General features: G+C 35.2%; 2 protein-coding genes across 4 annotated transcripts in view; one reads left to right on the plus strand and one right to left on the minus strand.

The window, feature by feature from the left end:
• si:ch211-112f3.4 (EF-hand and coiled-coil domain-containing protein 1) overlaps positions 1-1,375 on the plus strand; it is a 10,217-nt gene extending 8,842 nt beyond the window's left edge. The window contains exons 4-8 of the mRNA XM_051912117.1: positions 1-32; positions 128-245; positions 344-442; positions 1,069-1,138; positions 1,221-1,375. The exon at positions 1-32 is cut by the window's left edge and continues 104 nt beyond it. Coding sequence (XP_051768077.1) covers positions 1-32; positions 128-245; positions 344-442; positions 1,069-1,138; positions 1,221-1,375 — 474 coding nt within the window. The remainder of the gene's footprint in view (positions 33-127; positions 246-343; positions 443-1,068; positions 1,139-1,220) is intronic.
• slc41a1 (solute carrier family 41 member 1) overlaps positions 1,236-22,785 on the minus strand; it is a 35,463-nt gene continuing 13,913 nt past the window's right edge. For 2 of the 3 annotated variants that reach the window (XM_051912119.1, XM_051912120.1), the window contains exons 5-13: positions 17,815-17,886; positions 16,822-16,966; positions 15,386-15,532; positions 12,123-12,270; positions 11,874-11,953; positions 11,628-11,762; positions 11,331-11,479; positions 9,360-9,533; positions 1,236-1,406 (exon numbers count right to left, since the gene is read on the minus strand). In XM_051912119.1, coding sequence (XP_051768079.1) covers positions 1,380-1,406; positions 9,360-9,533; positions 11,331-11,479; positions 11,628-11,762; positions 11,874-11,953; positions 12,123-12,270; positions 15,386-15,532; positions 16,822-16,966; positions 17,815-17,886 — 1,077 coding nt within the window. In that variant the 3' untranslated portion in view covers positions 1,236-1,379. Of the gene's footprint in view, positions 1,407-5,149; positions 9,534-11,330; positions 11,480-11,627; positions 11,763-11,873; positions 11,954-12,122; positions 12,271-15,385; positions 15,533-16,821; positions 16,967-17,814; positions 17,887-22,785 lie in introns of those variants that run through there. The other variant, XM_051912121.1, reaches the window with a different exon arrangement.

Consider the following 22,785-nt stretch of genomic DNA (forward strand, 5'->3'; position numbering starts at 1 on the left):
CTGATTAACAGATTACACAGCTGTGCTAAAGGGTAAATATATCATGAATATTAAACAAAACAAGTCTATAAATTCCTTTCTGTGCTTTTTGGCCAGAACACATGAATTGGATGTTGTTCTTCGACAGGTGTCAGAAAGTTGCTATCTGTAACTGGCTTGTCTCTCAGAGCTCCGCTCACAGCAAAGAAACTAAAGGACGTGTATGGATTCCTCAAGTAGAGGAGAGGGGAAATGAAGGAGTAAAGGTGAGAGTCAAAGCTGAAACTATGATAATGTGTTTACAGGATTGTCATCCACCACATCTTCTATAATGAACCCTTCCCTTCTCTGTCACGTACTGCAGATGAAGCAGAAAGAGGTGGACAGCTTGAGAGCTCATCATTCACTGCTGGAGGAGAGACTGACTGATGCGCTCACTTTACTGCTGCAGATACCACATAAAGTGAGAATCAGATTAAAAACTAGATTTTTACATTTTCTGAATGGGGCTCTGGGGGTCAAGATATGATATGATACAATACGGGTCGGGTCCTTCCATCCCTTCACTGAGTCAATAGGACTCTTTTTGGCCATACTCCCCTTGGGCAAACAAAAACAAGCAAAAAAACATTAAATTATATTTTAAAATAATACATATTTTTTATAAATATTTTTTATATTTATTCACAAATATTTTACATTTTATATTTAATCAGATTGAATTGTTTTTATGTTTAAGTAGTATCAAATATTTTTTAATATTTAATATATATATATATATATATATTATATTTATGGAAATGGAAGGTCAAGTCATGCACATTGAAGAATATATTGTTCCTTTCAGTGTGCTTTGTTTACTGCACATTTTGGCAAATATAGTGCTCTTTTTGTATGCATACAGAAAATGCAGATATTACTAACTGTATGCATACTATATACTGCAGAAATTGTATAGTAGAATGCTTTTCTGAATAACCAGTGCTAAACTGCACAGTAGAGTAGCATTGATAAGTCCACACTGCCACCTAGTGATTCAATTATGAATCACTAATATAATGAAAACCTTTGTGTTCTGTCCCCTGATAGAGAGTCTCTCGCCGGATCTTGGGGAAAATACTGATCAACACACTAGATCTGTGTACCAGAAAAAGTCACGGTAAGCTCTGCCTGTATGTGTTTCATTTCATTTCTTTTCTTTTATCTAAAACTGCTGGATAAACTCAAATCTTGTCCTTCAGACTGCACTCCAGTGTTCCAGGTCGTGGACACGCTCTGCCAGCAGCTCCTTTCCAGTGACCTCCTGGATGGAGGAGAAGAGGTCAGCATTGGGTCACGACCTTCTGTGACCTCAGGTCACCCAAACACGTCGAACCCCCTTCTGATGTCCTGCTGAGAGCTCACAGATGTCCCACTAAGGATACTTTCTATGAGGGTACAAATTGGTGTTACATAATTTTTTACTCTTTAATCAAAAAAAAAAAAAAAAAAAAAAAGCACAGATTCTTACTAAAGTTATTGTAAGAAAAATTATCAAACAAAGATTTTTCATTCATTTATGAGAATTAAATATTTGGTGCCAAACTAGCTCTTAGTGACAATTTAAAATAAAGCTGCAACCCTGTTACTCATTCTGGGGTATTTATATTATTTATTTTTAATTTTAAAAATCATGTTTATTTAATTTTTTTTATGTTTATTTCACATTTATTGCTAGAAAATAATAAACAAATCAGAGTTTTCACATGTTCCAAATTGTGGTAACAGGGTCATGTGTCATATCAAATGTCATAAAATAAAAACATTAATAAAAAAACAACTTATATAATATTTATTTTGACCTCATGCAGTGGACAAACATCTTTTTCTCACCTTCTTTCACTTCTTTTAAAAACACTTTTAAATTGAATTTAAAAGTTTCTGGTCCCTATTTGTGGAAAGTGTCAATGTCAAATCAAAATTGACATTTCCTATTATTATTTTTATTTTATTTTTTTTATGGAATATTGCCGTATTTATAATAAATGATTTATCCATGTACATATTTTTAAAAAAAATCATATGCCCTTGTAAACTTTTTATCAAAATATCTTCCCCTCCCCCTTACAACGACTTCTCTTCTCTGATGACATGTTTACTGGCGCATGGGTGGGGCAACCTGTCACTCATATGAGACCCACCAATAGCAAACCACAACCATCCAATCAAGTCCCGCCCTACATTTGTTCTTGTTTGAGAAGCCGTTTCACTTGGATATATGTCACAATAGGGAAGGAAAGACTATCACTTCTGATTCATGCTGACTTTAACCTATTCTTCTGTAGAGAACATGAGTTCACATTTTCTCAGTTCTAGATTTAAACAATCCAAGCAGACATGTTTAATCGCATATTACATAGTCTCCTGAAATATTTCCAAGCGTTTACCCTTGTTACGTGCAAAACATGAATAGGTGCACATTATAAGACGCTTTAGAGTTTCACTGTGCTGTTACTGTAATTTCTCTGCAAAGCACTTAATCTTTGTGAGAAATGTTATGCTCTCATATGACCCTCTTACAAAATCATTTTTAACAATCATATTTATGCTATGAAATATCTGCTATATTTGATAAAATAAAAAATAACTTTTTTTAAGAAAACATTTGGTGTAATTTTTTGTGCTTGTGCATGTTTCATGTGGTGAACGTGTCACTGATATCTGTCACAGTAGCTCAGCTATGATGTCATTCCATGTGACACGGGTCACATTTCCATTCTCCGCTGCTACAGTGTGTCGGCTCATTGGAGGACGAGGTGAGGCGATGTGAATCCTTATGAAACGAGTTCAGAGAGCTTCATACATTTGATCAGTCTTTAATTAGAAAGTAAAAAAAATAATGCCACTTGATTTGATATTTTATTATCTAATGCAATGACTCTGTATATAAGGCCTGACATGAAATATACTTTAGGCTTTATAGGGTTAAGTGGGACTTAAATGTCTAATACTTCTTTGTAGATCACAGATCATATTATTTAATAACCATACATTTGTATTTGCTACTGTATAGTTCTTTTGTTTAGTGTTGTGAAGGTCCACCCCAAACATCTGTCAGATTACAAAGAGCCTCAGTGTGTGAGTTTGTCTCGGAGCGTCTCAGGCACAGTGTGTTCTGAACCCTTCATGTGCAGAAGAAATTCTTAAACAATATTCAAGTCATTTATACACTAAAGTCAGTTCTCCTGGGCTACTATCATTTTCTAGAAAGATCTTAAAGCTTCCTCCTCCATCCAGTAAGCCTCGGCCTCATTCTACCCTGTCTGCTCTTTATCCGTGTCAATCCTTATTATTCCTGTACCGATCTGCCTGAGCCGCTCTCATGCTGGAAACAGATCTGCTGAGTTATGCGTCTGGATGATTTGCTGAAGTCTTCCTCTGTATTATGAATGATAAGGATGGAACACTGTCTCCAGAAACTCTGATAGACGAGGAGCTGCTAACATTGTGATTCACGGTAGAAAATTACAAATGCAAGGTCACTGGGATTGACGTCAGCTGGGACATTTTAGACGTTCACTTATCAGACATTTATCATCTGAAAATATGTATCACGTTTTCGACATTGATAATAAGAAATGTTTTTAAACACTAAATCATATTTACAATACTGTTCAAAAAAAGTCAGCAAGATAGTTTTTTTTGAATGAGTGAAATGAATAATTAAAGCTGCAGTCCATAACTTATTTTGGTTAAAAATGATCCAAAATCAATTTCTGCAAGCACATAACCAGCCAGTGTTCAAACTATCGCTTTACCTTAGCCCGATTCACAATGGTAAGCTTAATGATAATGTTTAATAAAAATGTTTTCTAATTCCAGTGGTACTGGTGGGTTTCCGCGGGAAATTCGACCATGACGTCATTCGTCTTTGCGTCATTACATCACATCGGTTTACATAAATAAGGAGTCCCAGCTAGTAGGATATATGCGAGGATGCTGCCGGTGACGGATTATTTATAGCCTTTTCTCACAGCAGCTGTATTAATTAAACTTATTTTGATCCTGGATTGTAGTCTATGGTATGACAAATTAATGTTCGTGATCAGACTGTACAGAAATTGAAATCTACAGGTAATGCTAATACACACTAAATACACAGTCACGCAATGCTGATGTTGTTAACATTAACAATTTGAGAACAAAGTATAACACTAATAATAATAATTTGCACGGTTTGATGTGATATGAGCTAAGCGATCGTTAGATTTAATCACCATTGGTAGCGCGATTTATTGATTTTTCTCAGTTGGTCTGAAGTACAGTATCCACCGGTGCGGTGACTGACAGCCACACATTCTCCTCAAAATATTAGATTCATCACCGCTGAACCCAAGTAAAGATGATAATTCCGCAAATAACTGCAATTGCAGGTTTCAAACAGAGATGGCGACAAAGAGGCAAAATGTGCAATGCGAAAAGTGACACTAAAGACTTCTATTTCAAATAAATGCTATTCTTTTGAACTTTCTATTCATCAACAAATCCTGAACAAGAGGGTATCATTGTTTCTACAAAAATATTAAGCAGCATAACTGTTTTCAACACTGATAATAATAAGAAATGTCTCTTAAGCAGAAAATCAGCATATTAGAATGATTTCTGAAGGATCAAGTGACACTGAAGACTGGAGTAATGATGCTGAAAATTCAGCTTTACACCACAGGAATAAATTACATTTTAAAACATATTCAAATAGAAAACTAATAATATTTCACAATTTACTGTATTTTTGATCAAATAAATGCAGCCTTGGAGAGCAGAAGAGACTTCTAAAAAATCCTTCCAACCCAAACTTATAATAATTTACATTATTTCATATCATTATTCATTAATATTTATTGACTTGTAAATGTGTGTGGTCATGTATTAATTAATAAGCAGTTCAGATAGTGGCATTTTTGCAGCTCAGTTTCAATAAATGCTTTATTAGGACACAAGTTTTGAGGTGTAAATACTTCAGTATGTTGGTACAATTTACATTCTTATCTCAATGCCAATGTGATTTTTCATAATTTACCGTACCCAGCGTCTGTGTCATTCAGGGTCACCCTTAGGGCGGTGCAACTGCTGCGATCGGGGCAGGGGCCCGTGTCAAATGGTGTGAAAACAGAAAAGCACAGGGCAGTCGTACGAAATAATATAATCTTTTATTTCCAGCAAATTACAAGTACCTCTGTTAAGTCCACTTGACAGTGTCAGATTGAAGCAGCAGGGGCAGAACTGATGGAGAAGAAATCATACAACTCACATAACCAGTTACCATTACTAGCTGTACACTCTTGGATAACCTGGTAAGTTTCTCTGGTCTTGCTCAAGGGGCTGGGATCTGACTCTCAAGTTCAGATTAACTCAGGGAAGGTTATGTTTCCTTGAAAGCTATATTAGGTCAATAAGAGGGAATATATGTGACAGATTAGACAACCCTCAAGCAAATATTAATTCACTCTAAAACTCATGGGGATCTTCAGTGGCTTTGCTTTGGATAAATTACCAGCAATACATCTGCCCTGGAAGAACATAACGGACAAGATGATTTGTGTACACAAATCAAATCAATACAATATGAAAATCAACTCCATGAATTAAAAAAGCTCATATACAAAAAAACAAAACAAACCAGAAGACCTATAAAACCTACGTGTCAAGCCTTGCATGTGATTTGTTAAGGCATATTATGCTCATTTCACCGAACCAGATCGAGTGTGAGGTTTTGCTGGATATTAGGCACCAAACTTTGATATATTTGTTAAAGTTTACCAAAACAAAAACAAAAATTACTGATAAACGTACAGTAAACATCTCTACTGGTCCAATGCAAAGAAAAAATGCAACAAAATGAAAAATAAACATTTATAGAATAAATATATTATTTACAAATAGCTTTGTCACATCTATAGAAATAAATAAACAAAGCCTCCCATCCCCTGAAGAAATATTCACAACTATAGAGAGCTGTCATGGTACAATGGCAGCACCGGACCAGTTGCACAGTAATATTTGTAATGTTTGAATGCATAATTGTGAAACTATAAACGTGCATATGACGTGCATTTTGAAGCTGCATGCTCTCCTTGCACAAATGCGACCTCTTGTGGCAACATCTGACAATTACAGTACATCTTGTGCACAGTATTGTGACGTTAAACATGCAGGTTAGCATGTTTAATGTCACAATAACTCGCCCTCGCACAGTTAAAAACAGACATTTTAGGGCAGAAACCAAAGTGTTTGACACAAACTGACAAGTTAAAGTAAAAATAAAGGGGAATACGTTCAAGATATAGTTACTAACAACGCATTTTTAGTGTTATGTGCCCGGCACAATCCATTTTGCTGTCGATGTGCGCGAACTGGTGATGAGATGCCAGCAAATGGAGCGATGTTTCTACACAGCCCTTTAGCAATGGGAGGCTAACATTACAGTTAAACACACTGTCGATAACTGGAGGTCAATTGCTTTATAAGGCCTAGCTAGTCATTAAAATATAGGCTACATTAGCGTACTGGCAACTACTGATTAGAGATTTTTATGGCCGAGAAAAGAGGTACAGATTAGCTGCTAGCCATCCTATTAGCATTTCAAGTGTTTCTGAGTGGCGTTAACCTCACATAAAAAAACAAAAAGGAAATAATCTCTCTCCTCTTCCAGTATGAAAGAAACTCTTTCAGGGATTTTAATAAAGCATGGCTTCAAAATCACATTCGGGAACCGGTTACAACAGCACTTCTTCAGCTAGCATGCATTGGTACAGCGATATAGATTTCAAAATAGCCCTTTTGTGTGTTTTTGCATAATTCTACAGAAATTCTTCGATCGTATTGTAAAAAGGCTTTTGAGGCAGAGGGTTTTATGTTTAATGTCAATGATCAGGTGCTTTTCGTTTAAAGTCATTTAATTCACAAATTGACCCTTAGCTAAGCTTTGTGTTAAAACTGACTACAGATATTATTAAAAAAAATTATACCCAAAGGGTCATTGTGCTATAAAACGGGCCTTTTCTCTTTTTTAGACTTTGATGAGCGTTTCTCGCCTCCAGTTTGCAGGCTCTGCATTTTTTAATCACATTACTGGGTAATTTAACAATTTCTTTAAAGGAAAATGGCAGATTAAATGGGTTGCAATGCATATTTCCTTTCAGCTCACAGAGGAATAATTTCCAATTAATTTTGAATACTGTGAGCACATTTAATTAAAAATCATGGAAACTTTAGTTCAATTCTATAGATGTTCTGTAAAGCTTGTCTAAGTTTCCATTCACTAATTTATTTTTATGTGAATTCTGGAATATCACATAAGAAAAAAACAAAAACAAAACAAAAGATGGAAACACCAAGATGCGCAAAAATGTGTATACGCATGTTTATCATAAAAAAGGTCCCTTTTGAGATTCATTCTCCGGTGTTATGACCAGGTAGCCCTTTCAATCTCTAGCCCGAAATGTTATCTAAGAATAGGTCACCCAGGTCTAGAAATTTATTTTTCGTATTTAGTTGGCAAAGGATGTGAGAATTGGGCCGAAAATCCCCACTGAAAAATAATGAGGATTGTTGTTCTCCTAGTATCTAAACAACAAAGAAATTACAAATCAATACTAAAGCAATAATGTCATCATTATAATCATGGTAGACATAGCAGACACACACATCTGTGCCCTGATCTCCAATTAGTCACAGGATGTGAAAACACAGAGGCAGGAAGCAAAAATTCTAAAAATGTGCATTTAAAAAAAACAAGCACTCACTTGAGGAGGTTAATTTTTTATCCAATAACAAGACATGCGCATAAACTATGAGGGAAATACATTTTCCAAATAAATCCCTCAATGCGCAACAAAAAGACTTTGTCTCAACAGAGGATGTGATTGGACAACTGGACTAACCAGTGGACCAGTGTCATTGCACAGCATCTCAATGCCTGAGGCAAAGTCACAAAATTGTTGGGTATTATTTCCTCCCAGAACACACAATTGCATTCTCAAAAAACCAGGCATCTGCCTCAGAATGCAAGATAACATGACTTTTTTTTTTTTCACGTTATGTCTGTGCGCTTTGAGGTGCAATTCATTTATGATGGATGAATGCGAGCCACAGTGGCATCACCGATTGCAGCAACTTCCATTTTTATTACAGATACTTTGCGCCAATTTCCCAGAAAATGATGATTTTGTTCTCTTGAACACATGGGATGGAAATGGCGCTTCATTCGCAAATGTTTTATGGGATATTCCAATTTTGCACATAAGATAAATTCGCAACACTGAATGGAAACACAGCTTACGTTAGCAACAGTAAGAGCTTAGTGAAGGGTCAAATTGTATATATACTCTATATAATAGAATAATATATTCATAAGCTTTTAAGAGTTCATTTTCAAAAAATGACAAAATGGGTCCTGCATTTGAAAACTGCCAACTCACAGCCCTTTTAAAATAGCCACTTTTTTATTCATCACTACAGTCCACAGAAGAGATTTTAGAGATTAAAAGTTGTGGACTTCACAAAGCTTACAACATACAAATCTTTCAGGGTTTTTGATTGGGTGAAACTGTTGCGTAGGTAACAGAAATGTACCTATGCAATTGAGGCAAAGTCTGATATTTTATCCTTTAGGTGTTGAGTGTAAACAACCCATGAACCTCTCATATTGCATTGCTTGGGTATTTTCAGGGATTTCAAAAGAAACAAAGAAGCACTTTTAGTTACTATCTCTCTCTGTGACTATAAGCAGAGCTATTGAAGCAAATTTAGATCCTGAAAATGTAGCACTGCGTGTTAAACAGGGCGATCACTATGTGTTTTAAAGTACTCTATATGCATGTTTTATCGTAAAAAAGGTCCCCTTTGAGATTCAGTCTCCGGTATTAAGACCAGGTAACCCTTTCAATCTCTAGCCTGAAATGTAAGGATATTCTGTGATGGTCCAAAATTATATTTTTTGTCTTTAGTTGGCAAAGGCTGTGAGTGCTGCCCTCAAAACACATCATTTTACATCACTAAGCCATTTTGTAGCACTTGGTGATTAAGCATTCTATGTTCGTTTGCCTCTCGTGAAATATTTCAAGTTTAGGTCGATGTCATCTTTACATGCAGCCAACGCGACTGGCCATAAAATTGGGCCGAACATCCCCATTGAAAAATAATGAGGATTGTTGTTCTCCCAGTAGCTAAACAACAACGAAATTACAAATCAATACTAAAGCAATAATGTCATCAATATAATCATGGTAGACATAGTAGCAATAACAATATAGATATTATTTCTCTATGTGGCATTATAAATAAAGACGTTTGTGTTGCTTGTATAGAGTCAAAGGAAGCAGCGTGGATCAATCACCCACATCTGTGTCCCGATCTCCAATTAGCCACAGGATGTGGAAACACAGAGCCAGGAAGCCCGTCCCCAGCAGGTCTCCCAGGGCGGTCAAGTAGGGAATGGAGAAGTTGTCGGGATCCATCCCTCGACGCCACATCCAGTTAACCATCCAGTCTGCAAGGTACAGCAGGATCACAACCTAGACGGAAAGACAGAATGTGTCAGTGTTGCATGATGGAAATCACCTGGGAATTGCAGGACATTTAAAGATTGAAAAAAACATATGTAAATTTTTTTTAGAATGACCCTAAAATTCAAGATATGAGTTTTTGTCTCATATTTATGTCATGATATAGGGTGACTTCAAGCAGTGTTCGAACTATAACGTGGACTTTGGGGGAGCCCACATTATTTTTCTTATAATACCTCCGTTAAATTAGGTCTAATACATCGAGTCACGCAGACCTATAACAACCCAGCCACAACACATAATTGCGAATAACATGCCTCACCTTAACACAGGCCTGGGGTCAGCTTCCTTTGCTGTTCGAGTTAACGTACTAAACATGAGTGGAATTTGCACCGCAGCGCCCCCATGACAAGAATAGCATGTATAGTCATCTTTATTGAAGTGAATTAGGTTTAAATCGCCGTCATGCATGAATGAATGATATTTTTGCAATTTTACACATAATAATCCACAATGATCATATTACACAAAACTGAAATTGCACGTCAAATTAACACATTGTCAATATTTTTTGAGACCCCCCAAAATTTCACAAATCACGATTTCAGGGGAGCACATGTCTTATTAAGGGGAGCCGAGCTCCCCCTAGCTCCCCCGTAGTTCGCACCCTGGACTTCAGGTTGATTGGGACACTTTTTGCCATTTAAATGACTGGGAAAAAGTGTCCCAATCAACCTGAATTCACCCTAGTTCAACAATATAACAAGCGCAATATCAAACTAGTGCTGTTTTTGTCCCAAATAGCATGAGTGCAAATGGATATTAATTTTATACAACAGTTCAATAAATAAGAAGATAATATTGTCTGGTTTTGCTCAGTTTTGCCAACTAAAATATTATCTACAAAGCCTAAGCAGAACTGTTTAGCATCTTCAAGCAACACACAGAGGTGTTTCTTTTATGAATGAATCCACATTTTGAACGAATCAACTGGGTGAACCAATGATTGTTTGAAAGAATCGAATGAATGAACAACTTTTACTGCCACCTACTGGCAGTTTTAGTTTCTTATTTGGAGTATCATTTCATTGAAAAATTATTTCATATTTCCATATTAATAAAAACCCCATTAAAAGTATAGTTCACCCAAAAAGAAAATTCTGTCATCATTTACTCACCCTCATGGCCGTTGAAGCCTAAAAGTTTATGTGTAATAAATTCTATGTTGGATCAAATAATTTTTTTCTTTCTAAAGCAACTTTTTGTAATGTCTATTTGATGCTTTTCTCATTTAACACAACAATGACTTTAAATGATGTTTTGGGGGTAATTTCTCAGCCAAATTTGATATGTGATTAATTTGTGATTAATTAGATTAATTTATCGCCTCATCGTGTAATTAATTAGATTCGCTTGACAGCCCTAATATATATATATATGCATATTTTAGGACATTTTTGGTAAATAAATAAATACATCCTGTGTATACGTCCTGAAATTTTCATCAATTTATTGTAATATTTTCTTTAAAAAATAATCTTACTGACCCCAAACTTCTGAATAGTTGTGAAATGGTAATAAGTAATTTCTTTTCATTATAGTAACAGAGCAAAATTTGCAAAAACATTGTAAAAGTCTTATAATAAGGTTAATGTTCTTCATGCAAAGTATAATTTCCTTATTCCTTTAGCTTTTACAGTGAAATATGACCCAAACATTTCTTCGTAGGAGTCACCCAAAACACTACATGACTTTCCGTTTAAACTTCAAATTGGCTTGTAATGAGGAATAGATGCTCAGGTATACCTGGAGCAGAGCAGCGGCCAGGTAAAATGCAATAAAGACGTAAGTTAGAGTGGTGTGTCCACCCTGCATTGAGTTAATGGTGTACAGGAAGACCAGATGACCAGGAGCGACCAGGAGGAAAAGCACTCTGGCAGAACGTGAGTTGACACCTGATGAGAGTAAAAGTAGAGCGAGTTTTTTTATGTATTGTTGTAAAAGCATGACCGATTAAGACACAATACAGGCAAATACGATTCTATCAATATTTACTGATTACTAATAACAGGGCTGATGGGTGTGCCGTTTCTCTTCACTCACCTGACCCGAAGAACGAGCTCCAGGGAGTAGGGCATTTCTGTGGGGTTGGGTTTGGTTCTGCTATGGGCAAGGCGTTCATGTGCAGGTAAGTGGAGATTCGACTGGCTTGTACCGCCACCAGATTGCCGCCCACACCTGTAGCAGGGCAAAACAAACAATGTACGTAATGATCCCCATTGTGTTTCTCACGGTTGTTCTTACTAGCCCACACTGACACATGAGATACGAGTTGATAAGGAGTCTCACCGTTGATGACGGGTGTGAAAACCGCCATTCCAGCAAAGTTGGGGTTAGATACCGTCTTATCCAGAATGAGGCCTCCAACACTGTTTCAAAAGGAGAAGATAAATCTAATTTTAATGACACAAAGGTACTGCATCTGTGGTGTCAGATAAATGATTGACATATCGCTGTCAGCCACAAGTGAGTAACCCATCCATCATAAAGATGAATGAGGAAATGGAGCTTCTTTATCTTAATCAGTGTTCTTCCTACCTGCTGATCGCCATGGCGATAATGACAGGCTCCCACCCGGAGTAGAGCACTTCCCGGGTGGAAGGTATCCGCCGGGCGATTAGTACCCAGATGGGTGTCAGGGCGACAAAGAAGGCACAAACCATCGGGTTGGCATAATCATTGAATTCTGTAAGGAAAAATGTAATTTAATTTAAAGTTAGCTAAATTGAATGCAATTTCACATTCCATATGTTTATAAATGACAAATGTATACATATATTTAAATATAATATTAATAATAATAATAATATAGAATTTTATATATATATATATATATAAATGTACTGGTCAAAAGTTTGGAAACTACTATTTTTAATGTTTTTGAAAGCAGTCTCTTTCGCTCATCAAGCCTGCATTTATTTGATCAAACATACAGAAAAAAACAGTAATATTGTGAAATAATATTACAATGTAAAATAATAATTTTAATATACTTCAAAATATAATTTATTTCTGTGATGCAAAGCTGAGTTTTAAAAAATATTAAAAAATATATTAAACAGCACAACCGTTTCCAATATTGATAATAACTGAGTATCAAATCAGCATATTAGAATGATTTCTGAAGGATCATGTGACACTGAAGACTGGAGTAATGGCTGATTGAAATTCAGATTTGCATCACAAAAATAAAATATATTTTAATGTATATTAAAATAGAAAACAGTTATTTTAAATTGTAATAATATTTCACAATATTACTGTTTTTTTTCTGTATTTTGATCAAATAAATGCAGCCTTGATGAGCATAAGAGACTTCTTGAGACTTCTTTCAAAAACATTAAAAATAGTAATGTTTCCAAACTTTTCACTGGTACTGTGTGTATGTATATATATATATATATATATATATATATATACAGTCAAACCAAAAATTATTCAGACATTTTTTTTTATATTTTTGGTATGTTCTTATTAGTGGGTGCAGAACACTAGAGTTCATTTATGTAAGTGAGGATAGCAAAATAAAGTAAACTGTGACATATTATACCCAAAAATTCTTCATACAGTGCACTACCAGTGAAATTGATAAAAAATTTGGAACCAAAAAATAATCAGACACTTTGACCTGACCATGTTTTGCTCAAGTGTTATCTGTAAAATAATGGTCATAATATACAGATATCTACATTCTTGAGATTGAACTCTCATGACCAACATGTTTAATGCAAGACTTCGGAATTCAACACCAGTTCAGACAGTTTCAAAACCAAAGTTGGTTGAGAAATTACAATAACATACAACATTCTTTTGGGTGTAAAGTTGGGTAAGATGAAATCTTGGTTGACCTACCATTTTTCACTTTGGCAGTTTTAAATGTTTACATCCGGACAGTTTGGTCGTGTGAGATTTGATAAGACATAAACATCCAATCATTCCTTACCATAAATGTTTCCATGTGCATTTTCTCACATCAGTACTGTTCACCGCACATCATCAAAACACTAAGGTGTTGCCACAAAAAAAGCTGGACTAACGATATGTGTGTTCTTGTGTCTTTCATCACAATCTAAACAAGAAAATGTCCTCCCACTTAGAGAGTGTTGTCACAAGAGTCTAATGGGTATGATATGAAACAAGCACACCCTCAGTGAAGCAGAAACTCATGAAGCAGGTGGAGTCCACAAGCCCCAACATGCCCAAACAAGCTCCACTACGCTCTACCATGACTCAGCATGATGACTGACTGAAGGTATTACTCATGAGAATCAAACATACACAAAAATCACATGATAACCTTCATCAGAAGGAATGATTAACTGTACAGTTTTCTATTTCAATCGATTTTAAAATGTAATTTATTCTTGTGTCTTCAGTGTCACATGATCCTTCAGAAATCACTCTAATATGCTGATTTGCTGATCAACAATAATTTCTTCTTAAGATTATTAGTGTTCAGCTGCTATTTTTGTGTAACCATTACTCATTTTTTTTTAGGATTCTTGAATAGAAAGATAAAAAAATAGCATTTATTTGAAATAGAAATAGAAAAGTAAAACTTTATTTTAGGATTCAATTCTCACTTTTAACTAGTTGCTTATTAGCATGCATATTACTAGAATATTGGCTGTTTATTAGTACTTATAAAGCACATATTGTGCCTTATTCTGCATTACCTTATTCTACATCCCTTAATCCCAATACCTAAACTTAACAACTACATTACTAACTATAAATAAGCAGTAAATTAGGAGTTTATTGAGGTAAAAGTTGTAGTTAATAGTGAATATGTGTTTGCCATACTAAAGTGTTACCAAATTGTTCTGTAAAAATATAAAAGTCTTCACCATCACTTTTGATCAATATAATGCATCCTTGATGAATAAAAGTATTAAAGTAAATCTTACCGACCCCAAACCTTTGAATGGCAGTGTAAATATAAAAATAATGCTTATGTGCATATTATATATAAGCATATACACAAATTTATACTTACTCTTATATTACAATTTCACTTTTTTCTTCAGGATTTTTAGCTTTACATTACTGTAATATATCTGTGCACTATTTTTACATTCATTAAAAGCATGTGTGTCATATATTATTGTGAATGGGTAGGTGCGTAAGTGACAAATAAACCTGAAACCATGTCTTCAAAACATTTTCTGTAGAAAGAGCTTGTGGTTTTTAACTACGCAAAGGAAAACTACGACCGCAACGCTGAAAAGCTGTGAAGTAATAAGGCTTTTTAATAGCAGTGGGCGAGCTCAAAACGGTAATGGGAAGTTTGTCTACAATGATAGTGTTAGTTAATGGTTGTCTTAAAGTTGGTTTATGGCTGTTTAACCCACAAAATGTCAGGGTGCCCATAAAATATTACTGTGGTTTCACATACAATGTACATGAAATAACTTTAAAATGTAATTATGATGATGACCGTGGAAGTTCCTCTGCAAAGCAAAGGAGGTGGTATAATGTGGCTAATTAAAGAAGATACTGAGTTTTGATATCTTCAGTTAGGACATACAAAAATGTATTTTAAGTATGCAAAACTGTTGCCAAGATAGATCCGTATACCTTCATTAAACTCGACTTGGTGCAAGAAAACAGAGGAAAAAGAATTAAGTGTCTAGGCCACTGGGTTCATAAGTTATACGCTATAATGTATGTGAATCTACAACCTTTAGGGTGCCTGCTCATATATCTGCCTGCACTTGGATCACAAAATGCACTGACAGTAGATATCCAATTACGGCAGTGTTCCCGAAGAGCTCAGCCAAAGAACTGCAGCATTCACTCACCGAGTTCCTTATACAGGCCCGTACTGATGCCAGCCAACAGGGCCAGGGTGATCAGGTCACCAAGGCTGGCAGCAATAGGGGTGGCCACGTTGTCTGGGTTGATGCCAACCTTCCTGGACGCAATGATAACCCCGATCATGATAAGACCTGGGCAGAAGTGGAGAGGAAAGATTTGTCAAGTTAGTGTTGAATGGTGGAATTAACACAGGAGATTGTGTCAATGCCAAACAATGAAGACCAAGCATTCTTAGTTTTTGATATCTCCTGTTTGGAGGATATATTTCCACTCTAGTGTTGAAATGAGGACTTAGAGCTGCTTTGTCTTTCCAGGTTCAAAAACAAGCATTAGCATTACTCACTTCAGCTAGTACATTTCTTTTAAGTTTTGAAAACACTGTCATAACATGCTTAATATGATAGATCTTTTTTTTTTTTTAAAGTAACACCACTACAACATATATTTATTTTAGTCATCATTTACTCACACTGGTGTTGTTCTAATGCCATAAGCCCTTCTTTCTTTTTTGGACTGCTCATGCTCGTCCATGTAATGGCAGTGAATAGCGACAAGCATCAACCTTTTTAAAAAAGAAGTAACACAGAATGGTCCCATGTGACACGTATCGTATTTTCCAGGTGGGGGTACACGATAGGGTTTGGTGAAAAACAAACCGAAATTTAATGTATATAATATACGGCACATGTCGCATGTGGTCATTCTGTGATAGTTGCATAGTTTTTTTTTTTTTAAATGTCCCCTTTTGTGGCATTTGGCATTAGAACACCACCAGAGTGAGTAAACGATGACTTAATTTTCATTTTAAGGTGAACTATCCCTTATATATGGCGTAATTATAATGTTGCCTTGTGATGTTTAAGAAACTTATATATACAGTCAAACCAAAAATTATTCAGACGTTTTTGATATTTTTGGTATATTTTTACTAGTGGGTGCAGGATACTATAGTTCATTTATGTAAGTGAGGATAGCAAAATAAAGTAAACTGTGACATATTATATCCAAAAATTCTTCATACAGTGGACTACCAGTAAAATTGATAAAAAATTTGGTTGAATCCGGTCGAATGCGTTTCCGACTACCTCTGGAAGTGGTCGAAAGTGGACAAGCTAAAAACGTTTCGATCGACCAAAACGTATCTTAATACCAGGTGGAAACAGGGCCTAAAATACGTTTTTTTGTTGGTTACCTTTAATACATACACAGCACATCATATCTTGCTGATAATATTTGTTTTCTCTTCAAATGTGCACTGTAAAATGTATTTAACATGTTGCACTGAGATGCAATCTAACTGTAACTAAAATGCAACGTCGTGAAAACGTTTTATGTTTCCTGGGATGTTACCACAGACACAAATTAAACTATACAGTGTCAGTTTCTCGCAACTCAGAGGTAGATGACTCAATCCTCTTACCTAGCAGCAAAGAAGCGATGAATGCGGTGGCCACACTGCTGGCACAGAGCAGGACAGCATGACCCATCTTAAAATTACCCTCTGGAATCCAGCCAAAAATGACTGCAGCGATGGAAGCCAAGAAGCCGACCACAGTGGCCTGAACCTGAAAGCAGGAGGGACACGATGAACTCGGACACCTCTTTTGACCTTCCCTTCTGAAGTTCAAAGTCTTTCGTCTCGTTCATGTCAAGTTTACTTTGTTCTCTTTCATCATTAGTGTACACATGACATTATTGGGTTTTGGGGTAATTTCCAAGAAAAAGATCACCCAATCATTACATAATTGTTAATTCGAGTGTGCAATCTGGAAAAGTCAAACCTGTGTCTTTGCTCATTCTGCACACAAATCTAACAAATCTTTAGGACTGACAAATCTGATCTGTTTCTTTTGAAATCACTGACTTGTTCATTCCTTCAAGATTCACTATATAAGGAAAAATTGAGAAAATATGTATTTGGAAACAGCTTTAGTCAATACTATGCACTTCATATGATATTAAAAATCATTTTTGGTCCTTTAAATAAAGCTGATATAAAAAAAAAATGGAAATATTAGATGAAACACTTGAACTTGTGAATTAAGTTGAAGTACTACAATTAACTTATATAAAAATGAAAACTGAAAATATAAAAAGAAAAGCTATAAAAATAAGATATAAATAATACTAAAATAACACTGATGATGTTACATATGAAAAAAAAAAATATAAAAAATCTAATCTGACTTCAGACTAAGACATGTTAAAAAATGACATTTATTCAGATTTTAAACCACATATTGATATGGATAAAGTATGTAAACATAGGATTTAATATACTTATTGCTTATTTCATAGTCAGATTTGCCAAATAATCAGATTATCACTGTTTGTCTGAGCAAAGCATTTGTGAACTGAAGAGTTGGCATGTACATTAGACAAACAGGATTGATATTTTTAGAAGGTCTCCAACCTGAATTAGTGCGAGGTTTCCCATGATCATTTTCCACATATCCTTGGCTGTATCCATTTGTCCAATATTAGCCTGGTGAGAGGGGGAAGAAAGAACACAGGAAGTCCATTTACAAATGTTCCCATTATAGTTTAACCACTGCACTTTCCTCTGAGCGCGTCTGAAACACGAAGCTCGCTTAAGAGTTTACATGCTGTTTTATATTTGCAGATTCAACATCCCAAAAACCTGACCTAAAGATGACTTTCTAAAAAAACAAATGAAAAACTATTAACCAACTATATTTTTGCGCTTACTGTACACTTTCTAAAGAAGATGGCCTACATTTTTCCAGAATCTAGATATTTCTTCAATGTAAGTCTAAGGGATTTTTTGCCTGTTTTTTTCATCCGCCAGGCAAAAATTTTAATCTTATGGCTTAGAAAAGCAAGATTCAAGGAATCATTCATGTCTGTAGCGCAAGTGGTGGAGAACGGGTTGCATGCTAAAGCTAAATACTTTGGGTTACGGGTTCAGAACAAAAGCCTTAGCAAGCACCACTAATAATATGATTGTTAAACATTTCATGATTCAATCAATTCCCAATGGATAAAACAAAGCCCCGTCCTACATTATTTCCTGCTAGATATTCTGTTTAACTCTAAAATATATGAAACACAAAGCAAAAGCTATTTTATGTTGTCTTTAAGGACCACAAAAAACTAAGAGTGCTGATACCATCATCATTAAACTGTGATCTTTTCATGTAACAAAACAATGAAACATACATGGCAGGAAATGTACATTTTGCTGGTGTTTAGGCGCCTTCGGCCCAGCTTCTACTAGAACAAAAAGTGGTCAGTTCACAAGACAAAAGAGGGTTTGATGAGCTGGACAGATGCATCTCATCCTCCTCTCCCTACTTATCTCATCTCTCTCAGTGCAGACACTAATGTCAAGTGGCTCCGGCCCTAAAGAGGGTCTCTCTATCACAGGGGGATGCCTTTCCCAACCTGGACCCACTCAAATGGGCCAAAACTACCAGCCTCAAGAGAATCTTTGTGTCTTAAGAAACATAAAAACCTCTGAAAACAAAATATTTTGTGGCTTGTAGTTCATGTCTATTAGCTCTGAAAGCATCTACTCAAAATAAGATGTACATCCTAATAAAACCATCTGAAAACCAGCACGCAATAGCATATAAGTCAAGGGCTATTGCAATGAATACTAGCTTTCTACTTACTGAATAATACACAGTGTATAATATATATATATAGGGGTGAATTCAGATTGATTGGGACACTTTTTCCCAGTCATCTCAATGGCAAAAAGTGTACCAATCAACCTGAATATACAGTATATATCAGGGCTGTAACCACCATTGACATTTAGGGGGACAAGTCCCCCCCCAATAATTAGAAATGGCCAATTTGTCCCCCCCAATATTTCATATAATTGATGCTGCTCTGCTGTACTCCATTATGCACCACTCTGTTTGTTGTTAGGATGACAAAAAATGTTTTAAAAGTTACATTTTTAAGCTGGTCTGCCTCTGGTCTAAGCTGGTCTAACAGCGCTCGTCACTGTCAGAATGAGTGAGCTGGCCAATCAAATCAAAGAAGGCGGGTCTTACTGTTCACAGAAGATGAGCGCGAATTCCAATGCAACGCTTTCGTTTTAGCAGTAAAAGACTATGTGGCGAGTAAGTAGCTAGACATTTAATATTTGATGACGGTTTTATGTTTGAAATACTCAGCGACCGACAGTAATATCTAGTGAAGCAAACTACTATATTTCTCCATTTTGAATTGAAAACATGCTATTATTTGATTTATTTATGATGATTAATGTAGCCTAATCCATAACTGAATGTGGCGAGACAAGAAAAGTTTAGCTTTTTTGACGTATTAGACATACAAATAAAAGTAAATATATATTTTTTTAAAAATTGCAAATACTTTAAATTGATTACTTAAAAGGTTAGTTCACCCAAAAATGAAAATTCTGTCATTAATTACTCACTCTCATGTTGTTCCACACCCGTAAGAACTTCGTTCATCTTCAGAACACAAATTAAAATATTTTTGATAAAATCCGATGGCTCAGTAAGGCCTGCATTGACAGCAAGATAATTAACATTTCCAAACACCCAGAAAGGTACTAGTTATACTTAAAACAGTTCATGTGACTACAGTGGTTCAACCTTAATATTATGAAGCGACAAGAATACTTTTGTGTGCCAAAAAAACAAAATAATGACTTTATTCCACAATATCTAGTGATGGACGATTTCAAAACACTGCTTCATGAAGCTTCGAAGCTTTACGAATCTTATGTTTCAAATCAGTGGATCGGAGCGCGTATTAAACTGCCAAAGTCACGTGAAACATTGAAATTTCGAAACACTTATGACGTAACGAAACCTCGAAAACAAACATGCAGTAAACAAAATTACAGTAAAAATGTCTTAACGCTTTAAAAAAGCATGATAAATCAGGTTCATTTGTTAACCTGGGAATGGAAGATGGATTCAAGTGCATTTCAATGTGGAATACAGTAGATACCGTACATTTTAGCTAAATGTAATATGGTTATCTTTTCCATGCATATGGAAAATTTGCATACTGTGCACAGAATTAATATTGCAGATATGGTATACTATAATATTTCAATTCACAAAAAAAAAAATGCTATTTAAAATGGACAAACCCTTTGATATGTTTTGCCCCAACTTCCTATTTCAATTGGAAAATATCACTGCATGATGTCTGAAAATGTACAGCTTGGCAGGCAAATTCTTAAATGCAAATCTAGTACAGCAGCCCAACACACAAACGCGAAGGAACCAGTGCTCTTTCCTAAATGAGACAGGAAGTAGAATAGCCCAAGTACGTGGGCAGAATGCATTTCACAGAGGCTGACAGCCCAGCAGTCTCTTTTAGACATTCAGTGCACCTCACTGTAGCCTTTCATTATGTTTCAAAAGAGCTGTAGCACTTCTGAGCTTCCTGTGAACTCCACCACTTCACTGCTTTAAAAAACTCAATTACACACTGCATGACAAAATAAACCAGATTTTTTACATATTCTGGGAAAAAAAAAAGCGAGTGCTTCGTGCCAGTACAAAAGTCGCTGCCACAATGCAAGGGTGTTGTTGGTGGTTGCCAGGAGCAGGATGTTTCTTTTGCCATTGCTAAGGTGTTTTGAGTGGTTTTTCACATGTTGATGCTAAGCTGTCTTCCAGGCTGAAAACAGCTCACCACTCGAGTCAATCCTTCAATTTAGGGCAACATTGCAACCTTTTCTATAACTGGTATTTTTGCCTGTTTTCTATTTACTCTTTCCCTGCCATTGACGGAATTTTCCGGCTTTACATGTTTTCACTGTTATATAGTAGGGGGCGCTATTACTCATCAGTACAGAATCTCTGGATCCAATAACAAGCAAAGAAGGAGAAACGAGTGATAAAATAATCAAAAATTAAACAGCATATACAGCTGCCAAACGTTACCAAATGAAATGTCGAAGCCATGAAGAGGTACAAGACTGTGCAAGCTTTGGGGGTGTTGATGGACTCTATCTACTACATCTATGTTATGATAATCGTTCTGAATCAGATCCAGACAAAGTCTTTGACAAAAATGCGATTTTCTCAGCTTTTTGTTCAAAATGTTGCTTTTTTCAATGAAACATACCCAAATTAAAGTGTTGATAAAAAAGTAAGCTAGAATAAAATGTTGTTGTGGTTGTTTAAAATGCATTTAAAAAAAAAAAAAAAAAAAATCTTTTACTGGAGAACAAGACAAAACACTGGATTTTTGTGCAGTGTATGGGATGTTTTATTGCCGAAAAGCATTTTTTGGAATAAACTTCACTATATTTAGTTAAATAAATAAATAAATATTTGTTATATTTTAGTATAATACATATTAAATTAATAATAATAATAATAATAATATTCAAATAAATGTATCTTATTCTTGGACATTTTTACTGGAAAATACTGACAAAACAGATTTTTATTTAGTTATTTTTTATAAATATTAAATTAATATTAAAATTAATTAATATTAAATTAATAATAATAATAATTTTCAAATATTAATAATATTCAAATAAATTAATCTTATTTAAGGACATTTTTACTGGAAAACACTGACAAAACAGATTATGTATTTATTTATTTTCTATAAATATTAAATTAATATTAAAATGAATTAATATTAAATTAATAATAATAATAATAATAATAATATTCAGTAACACTTTAGTATGGGGAACACATATAAACTATTAACTACGACTTTTCCCTCAATAAACTCGTAATATACTGCTTATTTATAGTAAAAGGTAGTTGTTAAGTTTAGGTATTGGGTAGGATTAAGAATGTAGAATAAGGTCATGCAGAATAAGGCTATAATATGTGTTAAATAAGTACTAATAAATAGCCAATATTCTAGTAATATCAAAGACTATAGAATAACACAAGACGCATCACTCGTATTGTTTTGAATGGGAGAAAGTGCAACGTGCAATATGGCGGAATAAGTCCCGCCTTCTAAATAAGAGCCAATCGGCGATTGGGAAAGTCATCACGTCACTGCAGTGGCCGTTAGAAGCTCCGGTTCCTATAGAAACAGTCAGACGGGATTTCATTGGTGATTTCAAATATGAAATTTAATCGAAAGCTTGGCGAACAGCTTTGGAGAATTTGATGTTTCCCCATTCAAAGAGATAGGAGCTGCACTTGCATGCCCGAGAGGCGTTTGGATGGATGGCCGCAGAGTGAAATGACTTGTCTTAAAGGGACTTTGGTAATATGCATGCTAATAAGCAACTAGTTAAAAGACCCTAAAATAAAGTGTTACCTAATATTCAAATAATTGTATCTTATTCTAGGAATTGTTTACTGGAAAATACTGACAAAACAGATTTATTTATTTACTATTTTTGGGATGCTTGATTGCCCAACAGAAAAAAAATCACAAATGT

Source organism: Ctenopharyngodon idella, chromosome 11 (genome assembly GCF_019924925.1).
Source record: "Ctenopharyngodon idella isolate HZGC_01 chromosome 11, HZGC01, whole genome shotgun sequence".
NCBI lineage: Eukaryota > Metazoa > Chordata > Actinopteri > Cypriniformes > Xenocyprididae > Ctenopharyngodon > Ctenopharyngodon idella.